The sequence below is a fragment of the Octodon degus genome, unplaced genomic scaffold (assembly GCF_000260255.1).
Source record: "Octodon degus isolate 3935 unplaced genomic scaffold, OctDeg1.0 scaffold00235, whole genome shotgun sequence".
In the NCBI taxonomy this organism is placed as follows: domain Eukaryota; kingdom Metazoa; phylum Chordata; class Mammalia; order Rodentia; family Octodontidae; genus Octodon; species Octodon degus.
In genome coordinates, this window is record NW_004524811.1 from 1,797,949 (window position 1) to 1,810,150 (window position 12,202).

Consider the following 12,202-nt stretch of genomic DNA (forward strand, 5'->3'; position numbering starts at 1 on the left):
ATTCAATGCAATCCTACTTAAAATATCATTAGCATACCTCACAAAACTAGAAAACCATTCATCTGGAACCAGAAGAATACTAAAATAGCAAAAGCAATTCTGGATAATAAAGGAAAGACAGGAGGCATCACAATCCCTGACTTGAAATTATACTACAAAGCTACTGTAATAAAATCAGCATGGTACTGGCAATAACATGAGGATCAATGGAAGAGATTAGAAGATGCAGACACAACTACAAACACACTCAGCCACCTTATCTTTGACAAAGGGGCCAACCATGCTCACTGAAAGAAAGATAGTCTCTTTTATATATGGTGCTGGAAAAACTAGCTTTCCACAGGCTGAAGACTAAAATTAGACACATGCACAAAACTACAGTGAAATGGGTCAAAGATTTAAATACTTAAAATGAAACACTAAATCTTCTGGAGGAGAAAATGGCAGAAATCCTAAAGACAGTGATAGGTAGAGTTCATAAACAAAAAACAAATTGCATAGGAAATACTTCAAATAAACAATTGGGATCTCATCTTCTTGAAAAGAATCACCAACAAAGTAAAAAGAAAAACCCCTAATTGGTAAAAAAAATTATTTTTCCAAACTGTCCCTTAGACAAAGGACTTCTATCTAAAATACATAAAGAATATAAAAATAAAAAAATCAGGTCCCCAAAATTTAAAGACCCAATCCAGAAAATGAGCATCTGAGATGAATACACACTTCACAAATGAAGAGATACAAATGGGAAATAAATATATGAAAAGATATTAAACATCACTGGTCATTTGAGAAATGCAAGTTAAAATAACACTGAGATTCCATCTCACACCAGAAAGAATGGCTAACATCAAGAAGTCATCCAATAACAAAAGTTGGGTGAGCTATAGGGAAAAAGAAACACTTCTTCACTGTTGATGGGAGTGTAGACTGGGACAATCACTATGGAAATCAGTGTGGAGATTCCTCAAAAAGCTAGAATTAGAAGTCTCATTCAACCCAGATATTCTCCTAATAGGTATTTTTCCAAATATATTGAAAACATCATACCATGGTGATTTATATGTGCCCATGTATATAGCAACACAATTTGTAATAGCTAAATCTTGGAAACAATCCAAATGTGCATCACTTGAGGAATGGATAAAAAAAGACGTAGTATTTTTACATAATCGAGTATTACTCAGCTATGAAAAAAATATAAACTCGAGGCTTTTATAGGCAAATGAATATAACTAGAGACCATACTGGTAAGTGAAATACTGGTGAAGGAAAGCATCTGTTCAATGGGATGAAAAATTGGAGTAAGGAAAATCACAAAAGAAGGAAGGAAGGAAGGAAGGAAGGAAGGAAGGAAGGAAGGAAGGAAGGAAGGAAGGAAGGAAGGAAAAAAAGAAAGAAAGAAAGAAAGAAAGAAAGAAAGAAAGAAAGAAAGAAAGAAAGAAAGAAAGAAGAAAGAAAGAAAGAAGTAAAATATATTTATGTACATATGCAAGATAGCTTGGATTAAAAAAAAGATATCTTGGATACTTGTGGTGCTGATTTCTGCTCCTCTATTGAAAGGTGCAATTAATATCTATTTTTTTTCTCTTTTTTCCAATTTTGCATGTGCATATTTGGTAATCTAAACAAGTAATTTGAAGATAATATTATGTAATACAACAACCATTGTTTAGTTCTTATTATTTTGTTTAGTGAAATTCTGTATCATTTCTAATGCTTTTTTCTTTTTCTTTGATCATTTTATATTCTCTTTAAAATTAAAAAAAGAAGAAAAATATTGTTCCCATTCATGTGGTAGAAAATTGGTAGCTATTATTTTTTTCAGCACAGTGCCATTCCACTTCGAATTTTTAAAGCTATTTTTTAATCTTTTGAAAAGATATGTGACTTTAATCAAAAGTAGGTCAATATATTATCTACTGTCAAAAGCTTTTAAGATTACCTTTGAAAAACAAGCTTCAGTAAGTAGACTTCTAAAGGAGAAAATGATTTAATACTTTTAAATTTGATATCAATAAAAATTCTACTTAGAAATGTCTGAAATTGATAAGGATAAAAATAATTAAATTTGTCATAAATTATTCTTAGATTATTGTAATATATCCAAGCATTGTTGTTACACAAGTTATTTATATACATAACCATAATCCAGCAATTGATTATGAGAAAAAAAAAAGAATGCAACTTTGATCCTCCTTTTTCTGCCTCCGAAGGGCTGGGATTACAGGCATGTGCTACCACATCTATCTGAGAGCTATTTTTGAGCAAGGAAGCCCTCATAGGTCACCAACATAGGGCCTTCCCTTCTGAAGACATAAAGACTATCTTCTATTTGTCCCCCTTAAATTATCTCACCCTGATAAATAAGAAGATATCAAAGTATTCTTAACAAATCACACATGGCATAACTGAAAATATAGTGAATGATTACTTTTGTTTAATTATTACAGTAAAAGACACATTACCAATGAACTTCCTTCACTCTCCCCCAGTTTCAAGCACCCTTATCCCCACATTCTTGCCATTTCCTGAAGCTGTTCTCAAGTCTTCTTTCATATAGTTATGCTTCATATATTTATCATATGCAAACAGAAATGGTACGAATGCTGCTACTTAGTACTATCCGACAAAAAAGCAGGCTCTAAAATCAGTCTTCACCTGATCTGGCAATGTGTGATTTCTGACTTTCCTAAAATCAAAATGACCATGAAGATAAATGTTTTACATTAATGGAAGACATAAAAGGCAGCCATAACATTACAACTAAAGAAACTCATGAAAACGGACTTCAAAATTGCTTCAGAAAGCAGCAATGATGACGTAAGTGTGTTTGAAGCCAGGGGAGAATTTTGAATTTGATTTAATGAAAATGTGTCTTTCACTATGTTATTATTTATATACACATCTTAATTTTCAATCACGGGCTGGAGAGATGGCTCAGTGGTCTAAAGCACCTACTTGGAACAAGCTTTGGCAAGGCACAGGGACCGCGGTTCAATCCCCCAGCACCACATGCCAGCCAGCCGCGCCCCCTGGTGGGCTGAGCTGGCCACACACACGCACACACACACACACACACACACACACACACACAATAAATGTTAAAATAAAAAAAATTAAAAAAAATTTTTTTTCAATCACATCTCATATAGTTACCGAAATTTTACCCATATATTAGCTGTACTAATAGCTACAAAGAATAAAACTAAAAACTTGAATAATTTTCTAAAAGAAATGTACATTTTTTAATACCTTGGTCAATAGATATGTGCAAACTTGGCAGTTCACTATACTCCTTTCATTTCTCCTTTTCCTTTTAACAAATAGACAACAATATGCAATGTATTAACTATTGTAACTGTGTCCCACCAACCTGTTTCAAAGGTGTTTCATTGCTATTTTATCTTTTTGTCATTAAAACGAATAAAAATAAAATTAAATTTTAAACAGAGGTTACAGTAAAAAAAATGTACTCAATTATTATTATGTTTTGCTGTCAATGTTGTAAGATAATGCATAGACAAAATACATTTCCATTTTGTAGTGAAATTCTTCTGTAACTTTGGATTAAAGGTATTTATGGTCTTTTTGTTTGATTCTTAAGTAAGTTATTTCTTTTGCAAGCTTGCTGATGGTATGGTTCCATCTTTATACCTTTAGCATTCAATCTTTTTGTAAGGATTTTTGTTTCCAATATTGTTATTTTAAATTGTGGTTGAAGCAATAGAAAATTTAAATATGGATTCTGAATGACTGTGTCTTGAGTGCAAAAATATTGCAGTTTGAAACTTGGACCTAAAGTATTGTGAATACAAATGACAAATATAAAAATAAAAATTGAAAAAAAATTTCCAGACCTCTGAAATTTCCCCATCTCTCACTTCAGTCACTACTAGTAGACACAATGAAAATGAATATGCAGCATAATATCAGATGCAATTAAATGATCTAGAGCTTATGTCCACTAAAACCAGATGTACCTGTTTTCTCAGCGCAGTCATTGCTAACCCGTTAGTAACAGCAATCAACAGGAGACCCATCCGGAGCACTAATTCAGAGCAATGTTACTTTGCCATCCTTCACTGTGAATCTTCCCTCTGGTTTCAAAATTGTCTTCAATATGGACTTCCAGACCACCTGGATTCTATGTCACTAGGCTGTTTGTTTTCTTTGCAGATGGCTACACCACTGATGACATTGAATTTTACTGGAACGGAGGAGAGAAAGCCGTAACCGGAGTCAATAAAATTGAGCTTCCTCAGTTTTCAATTGTTGACTACAAGATGGTGTCTAAGAAAGTGGAGTTCACAACAGGTGAGGATGTTTCCACCATGATTAACTAGAAATGCCTGCACTGCCAAAGATGACCACAATCAAATGACGCTTGCATTGTCTTTTGTTTCTTTTTCAATTCAGGAGCATATCCACGATTATCACTAAGTTTTCGTCTAAAGAGAAACATCGGTTACTTCATTTTGCAAACCTACATGCCTTCTACCCTGATTACAATTCTGTCCTGGGTGTCATTTTGGATCAATTATGATGCATCTGCAGCCAGAGTCGCACTAGGTAGGCGTTAGCAGTTCTGCAGAGAGTTAATGGCTTGTACCTTTAAACAGACAGCCAAATTAGGGCTCATATGCAAGAATTTTCTTATAATAAGATGAAGAAATTATCAGAAGAGAAATTAAATTTAAAAATCATCTAAATATAAGTGTACAAGTATTTATAATGAGTTTTTACAATTAAATATATTTTTGCATTTTACCAAAAAGAAAATTCTTAGGGCATGCTTCCCATAATGTACTTTGTCAAATATACAGTACACAAATTTTAACTAAATTCATGATAACCTCCTCTTTATTTTCTACTTTTTTATTGTGAAAATTACCTGTAACTCATTATTTTTAAATAGACTTGGAGAAAGCAAAGCCTCGTGACTGTTAAAAAGTTTACATCAGTTATTTGGAAATACTATCCTTTGAATATTAACTAAAGTTAGAACATATCAAGCTGAGTCTCCTTTAAATGGAGCTCATTACTTTGTGTTAAGCATATATAAGTAATTAAAAGTAATTAACTATATTAATTATCTCTGATCAAGGACGAATAAAAAATGTTCTCCTTTTATGTAGAACAAAATTCAGAATTAATCTTGCCATACTGAATAATTGACTGAAACCTGAAAGATTTGAGACTTTTAACTTGTCTGTTAAAAGTTGTATGTTTTAGGTGTGCCTGATGATTCTGGGCATGTATAACTATGCCTTTTTATTTGAACCACAACCACTTTAATAATTACTCTCTAGATTTATTCAGATTGACAGATAGACAGACAGACAGACAGACAGACAGACACACACACACACACACACACACACACACACACACACACATAGAGAACAGCATCACTTCTGTCTAAGCTAATGTACTACATCTCCTCTGAGGTTGCCCAACTGAACTACATGGCCATCACACACCCTTTTGCATCTATACTAATAGTCACCTCTACACCTTATTGCTACTGGCCGAATAGATAAGGCTTACAGTAGCCAGGGCTGGCAGCTTCTTTGAACACTGTAAGAGCAAAGAAATAATGTATCCTATTAAACACATGTATAGGTACATATTATTTGAATGTGTGTTATGTGCATATGCCAGGATTAGTAAAAAAGCAAAAAAAATACTGGGTGATGTCCACAACATGGAGAAATAGCTAGGAAATTCATGAATTTTGATAACCTTTGTGTATCTATTCTCAAAAACAATGATATTTTCTTTAGAGGAAAAACATATGATTATAAAGATAGCTAATTTAATCTATTTTAAAAATGTAAACCTGACATATTTAAACATAAAAGACATTCATTTGCTAACACTTTTTTTTTCAATTATATGGTTTGTTGTTGTTGTTGTTGTTTTGGCAGAACCGGGGATTGAACTCAGGTCCTTGCGCTTGCCGGGCAAGCACTTATTCTACTGAGCTATCTCTCCAGCCTTGCTAACACTTTTTGACTAAAAATTTAACCAAAGATTGAATCAGAAATACAATTAGTGAATTTGTAAATTAATTAGGCATTTTTCAAGCCAGAAACTATAACTATTTAGATGAAATTTAACATTTTATTCAAAGAAATAAATATGTCTACACATAATGCTATTCCACATCAGTACAATCCATTAGAATTAACACTGATGTGAATCATTTTAATATGTTGTATGATAGTCTTAACTTCTACTTCATCTGTTCTTCAAAAATATGGTAGAATCCGGAAACCTCTACATCTAGAACAATCTGAGAGGAGGAAGGAGTGCAAACTACCATTTTCTTTCTCACTATTTTGATATTTCCTCTGTCTTTTCCATCCATTTAATGTTTCCTGCTTTTATTTTTAAATATTTCCATCAAATTCCAGATAACACCTTCTCATATCTGTTCGTTTTTAAATGCTATTGTTTAAGGTCTCCTTAAATTGTTGCCCAGCAGCGGGGTGACTTAATCTCAAGTTTTGTTCACACAGTATAAAAAATAGTATAATTTTGCTCCATACTCAACATGTTGTTATGACAGCCATAGGAAATAATTCATAACTATAGATGTTAAAACCTATAAAACATTATAGAAATGTATTTCATATTGCAACACAAACTATACAAAATTTCAACTTTTTTTCATTTCTTATTTTCTCAGGTATTATTTAATCACAATTGCTATCAAGCTATGCAACTCACGCAAACTTAAGCTACGAAGCCTATATTTAATAAAGAAAGACACAACACAGGGCCAGCCAGATAGTTCACTGGGCTAAAGTGCCTGTTTAGGCAGAGCGCAGGGACCAGGATTTGATCCCAGGCAACTCAAGCCCTGCAGGCCTCGCCCCAGAGGTGTGCTGAGGCAGTGATTGAGACTGAGAATGCACCTGTAATCCCAGCTCTTGGAAGGTTGAAAACAGGAGGATCACTATGAGTCCGATCTATGTAGTGAGACACTGTACATACTGTACTAAATACACTTAAAAAAAAAAAAAGGGCCGGCCAAATAGCGCAGCAGATTAAAATGCCTGCAGGCAGGCGCTGGATTGGGGGGTTCGATCCCTGGGCCTGCTGTGCCGGCCCCACCTCTGGGGCCCACTGAGACAGCAATTGAGATTGGGCGTGGTGGCGCATGCCTGTAATCCCAGTTCTTGGGAGTCTGTAAATTGGTGAATCACTAAGAGTCCAATCTAGTAGTGAGACCCTGAACTAGATCCTTCCCCTAAAATACAAATAAATAAATAAAATAATAAAAAAGAAGATAAAGCACAATCAACCTTTTATGTATCTATGGACAAACATTTTTAACAAATCCAAGATCATTTTTAAGATGTTTTTTACTAACACTGGGGTATTATTTTTTACTAGGCTGTAGAACTAAGAAAGTAGAGTTAATATTTGAAAAACTACAGCAAGAAGATTATGTTGTATCTAAAAATTATATAAATGAGATGTTTGATAGAATGATATGTCATAAACTTCTTAATGTTTTCTTCGGTGATACCTTAGCATGAAAGATTTATTATTTTAAAATGCAATACTCAATTTGCAAGCTCAGGTGTATTGTGGATTAATAGAATTGAGTAGACCTCAAGCTGGTCACCAAGTTTTAGTTGGTAGTGGCCCCTATGGGAATTACCGTCATAAGGACAGATTTTGGAGGGACATAAGTGAGACACTGAGAGAAAGAAGAACGTTTATTAGCCACAGAAAGCAGAACTGAGGCACATTAGGAGGCAAGCTTCTAGAGAGATTTTTGCCTGACTTTTTATCTTTTTCCCCTTTTACAATAATATATTTTAACCGTTATCAGTCCACCATTTAGCTGTACATACTATTCATCACTGACTATGGAAGAAGGCCATGATTTTGTCTTTCTAAATGTGTGCCCTTTTGTCCAGTGGCTTATAAGGTTAATGTCATGATTCCAGGGCACCATTAAGGGAAGGTCATCTGTCCTTATGATCTTGAAAAGGACAATTCCACAGAAGTTCCTTCAGCTAAGCTTCGCTTTTCTGTTTCGCAGGAATCACCACAGTTCTGACAATGACAACCATCAGCACTCATCTCAGGGAGACCCTGCCAAAGATCCCTTATGTCAAAGCGATTGATATTTATCTGATGGGTTGCTTTGTGTTTGTATTCCTGGCTTTGCTGGAATACGCCTTTGTAAATTACATCTTTTTTGGTAAAGGCCCTCAGAAAAAGGGAGCAAGCAAACAAGATCAAAGTGCCAATGAGAAGAACAAACTGGAGATGAATAAAGTTCAGGTAATATATTAAATATTCCTAATAATAATAATTTATTCTATATTTATCATCAATGAACTACCAGGACCATCATAGCTGAAAAGAGTTGCTTATAAAATCTTATTTTATCTTTATTAAGACTAACTCTTAATAAAGATAACCCTTCATTTTACATATTTGTACCTGAAGATTTAAAAACTTAAATTGAAGGTTATATAAATTAATACTATATTTTGTTAGTCAGTTTGCATTACTATAACAAAATACGTGAGGCAAGTTAAGCTTATAAAAAGAGGTTTGCTTAGCTCATAGTTCTGAACTCTTAAATTTCAAGCAGCATGGTGCTGACTCTAGCACTGTAGTAGATGACTGGTGCATGTGCATGAGGAAATGGTCACTTCACAAAGCAGGAAACAGCAGTTGAGAGATAGCTCAACTTCAACTCCTCCCCAGAGTAGAGCCTCCAGTTAACCTTTCACCTCCCTCTAGGCCCCACTTCATTAGGTCCAACCTTCCAACATCACCACCCTCAGAAACAAGCTTCCAGCGCATGAAACTCTGACAGACATGACTAAACCACATCTACAGCAAAGTACATACCTAACCCTGGAACTCAAGCCCACATGCATCATTATTTATTTTAAACTTTATGTAATACAGCAAGGCAAGACCTATTTGGTAAACAAATAAGTGCAATGAAGCGAATATACTCTGTACTCCTAAGTGAGGCTGAGAACACACAGTGATTAGAGCTCCAAACTGGAATCAGGTCATTAACCAGAATAGGAATTCCACAGATTCTTTTCACAGAAAAGCAGAAAAATTTACAGCAAAAAGATATTTAAAAGACAAGATAGGACAGAATGTTTGCATCATATTTCCATAAATAAAAAATTATAAATACTGAAGACTCAGCATGGGAGGTGCGGGGGGATAGCTCAGGGGCCAGGGAGATAGCTCAAGTAGAATAAGTGCTTGCCCAGCAAGCACTCTATTCTTGAACTCTTATTTTTGAGTTCAATCCTCAGTACTGAAAAAAAAAAAAAAAAAAAAAAAAGAACTTGGCATGGTGGTGCGCACCTTTAATCCCAGTACTTGGGAGACTGAAAATGGAAAGATCACCCTAAGTCTGATCTGTGCAGTGAAACCCTGTAGACCCTGTACTAAATACATTAAAAAATAAAATAAAAAGAGAAAAATCTAATTCTCCATATTACATAAGACAATCACTGAAAATAGTCAAAAACAAGAAAAGAATCAACCCTCCAAAAAGAGAAGCACACAACGTGAGCCATCGACTGAATTCATACAGCATCTTCTCTCAGCTGCTTGCACTTTGCAGCAGCTACAACAGAAAACTATAGTTGTGTTGGTTGGAGGAGTCAAAGTGTGAATTTTGTTCCTTCTGGAGTTTCTGAAAATTTCAGCCATAGCAGATATTTAAAACTTGTATAAACTTCCCTGGAATCCATAAACTACAAACTTGGAGATAAAATGTCAAGATGTTCAAAGATGGAGAATAACCCATATCTGAAAAGTAAACAAAAAACAAAACAAAACAAAGATTATAGTTTCTGGCCACTCTGTGAGGGTCAGACTTTGGAGCTTGATTCCAGTGTATGTATAGGATGCGTTAAAGTCATTAAATATTCCTTCAAAGTCACCAAACAATCACAACTTAGAAGTAAAAAACCAAGTTATGAAAATAGGAAATTTCTCTTGGGGTAAGGGAAAAACTGAAACGTACTGACCAACACAACACCAAAGTCCAAGTGCCACATATTCTAGGTGTTACAATAATAATATAACTGCTGACCAAAACAAGACCCAACTTTCTTCAGGGAAGATGACATTATCAGTAATCTCTACAGTGCATTATTCAACACATGCATAATCAAAGCTCACTAAATATGAGACCAAACAAGAAAACATGACCATGGCCAAGAAAAGATATAGTCAATGGGAGCATGCCTTCAAAAACTTCAAATGTTGATTTCAAAAGTACAACTGAAGTCCTGGCTTCTCTCAGTTTCTTAGTTCTTTCCACAAATGCTGCTACTCTGAGAATGGTTTAATGGACATCTCCAACTCTCCATTGCTTATACAGGAGAGTATGTATCCTCTTCGGTATCCTCTACTTTTCTATCATAGGGCTTCCTTAATCGGGAGGATATGTTTGTTTGTATCTCTTTTGGTAAACTGAAGCTTCCCAAAGACAGGAAGGAGGGCCTTGTCTATTGTTTATTGCCTGTCCTTGGAGAATAGGGCAGATACCAAAGAAGTACTTGAAAATGAATGAATGAATGGATGGATGCTAAAAAAGGCTTTCTCCACTAAATATTAGTTTGTAGAGACCACACAAGATAATGAGTGTTACATCATAATGCTTTATGAAATTATTATATGTTCATAAGAAAAATTTCTGCCCCAAACTGTAACTGCTCCTATCATTTTGATTTTAATGTTTTTTTAAGTTCACTTTACATCAAATCTCTGGTATCATTTCTGAATTACAGTGTCATATAAGTAGTCTTTAAAGCAATGCTCTAGGTAAGATTTTATTAACTTCTTCATAGTTAGATATAATAATAATACAGTGCTACTGTAAAATGCAACTTGTTTTAATTTCCCCTGTAGCTCCACAGGTTTGGCAGATGCTAACTTATCCTTTTCTAAAACCAGGGGGTCAAAGAGACAGTATATCAGTGCCAAACTTCACCTGCCCAGTGTATCATTTCCATCAGTTAAATGAATAACAAAGATTGGGTGGTATTTTAAAATGCTACAATGTGGTTAAACTTAAAAAACAAAATAGAAAATGCCAGATTTCTCCACGAATGGTTGGATGAGCCTCCTTTTTCATTTTAGATACATGTAAGAAGTTAATTGAAATAGCATATGTGTTATGGTCCCAAAGCATTTTCCTTTTGAGCGATTCCTAGTACTTACATGGACATATTGAACATAGAGTGCCATTTTTCATAATTACACTTTATTTTTGATAGTCTCTGCTGGGCAGTCAGGTCAAGGGGTGTCTGTACAAAGCTTCAGAAGTGCAATCCTTGAATTGATTGATATCTTCACCAGCTGCTCGGCAGCATTTTTTAATATGAGTGCAGCTGCTGGATCCAGGCATTAGGAGGCCTTCAATCTCCAAGGTGATAAAGATCGTAGATTCATGAACCCCTCAGGCATCACTGGAAACTAAGAAAGGTATTTAGAGTTTTGAAAGACAGATTTCACAGCACAACAAGACTTCTAAGTAAGCTACCTCTGGGATATTTTTATACTAACCAAGAACTTTCTTAGTCTTACATGCTGGCTACAATGCCTGCCATCTTCAAAAAAATGAAATGGATAGAATTGATGTAGAGTGGGTCTGTGACCAGAAACTGCTCAAAAACATTCCAACTCTTGTATGATAATGGGAAATCTACCAGGGTCTCATTCATAATGTGTCGTCTCAACCCCAACACACAAGAAGTAATATTTTTCCTCAGAATTAGACATTGGTACTGTGATCTGCTCTCTACTGTTTCTGCCTTCTGTGGTGCATCCTAAACCCCATCAGACAGCTTTCTAAATGTAAATCAGTTGTGTAATATGATGAATTCCAGGGTGTGGGTGCATGTTCAAAAGGGGATCGTAAAGGTAAACAACCACATCCTTACCTCCAGGTTAAAACAGCTCCATACCTGTTAGCCTCTGATCCTGGGTCCTACTTTCACTTCACTGCCTATCTTCAGGCCAGATGGAACACTCTCACCCTGCCTTTTATGAAGCTCTGACTATTCTCACTTAGTATCTTGAGAAGTGAATAGATCCAGAACTTCTACTGATTGCTTGTATTAATAGCTCACAGACTTCAACACTTAAACCTTTGGCCAAATCTGGCTTAGTTCAAATCTACCCTATC

The 12,202-nt window shown here is 35.0% G+C and overlaps 1 protein-coding gene across 1 annotated transcript in view; it reads left to right on the top strand.

Annotated features, from left to right (window-relative positions):
- Gabrb1 (gamma-aminobutyric acid type A receptor beta1 subunit) overlaps positions 1 to 12,202 on the top strand; it is a 426,238-nt gene that overhangs the window by 401,686 nt on the left and 12,350 nt on the right. The window contains exons 6-8 of the mRNA XM_004645660.2: positions 4,180 to 4,317; positions 4,420 to 4,572; positions 8,063 to 8,307. Of these exons, the coding sequence (XP_004645717.1) occupies positions 4,180 to 4,317; positions 4,420 to 4,572; positions 8,063 to 8,307 (536 nt within the window). The remainder of the gene's footprint in view (positions 1 to 4,179; positions 4,318 to 4,419; positions 4,573 to 8,062; positions 8,308 to 12,202) is intronic.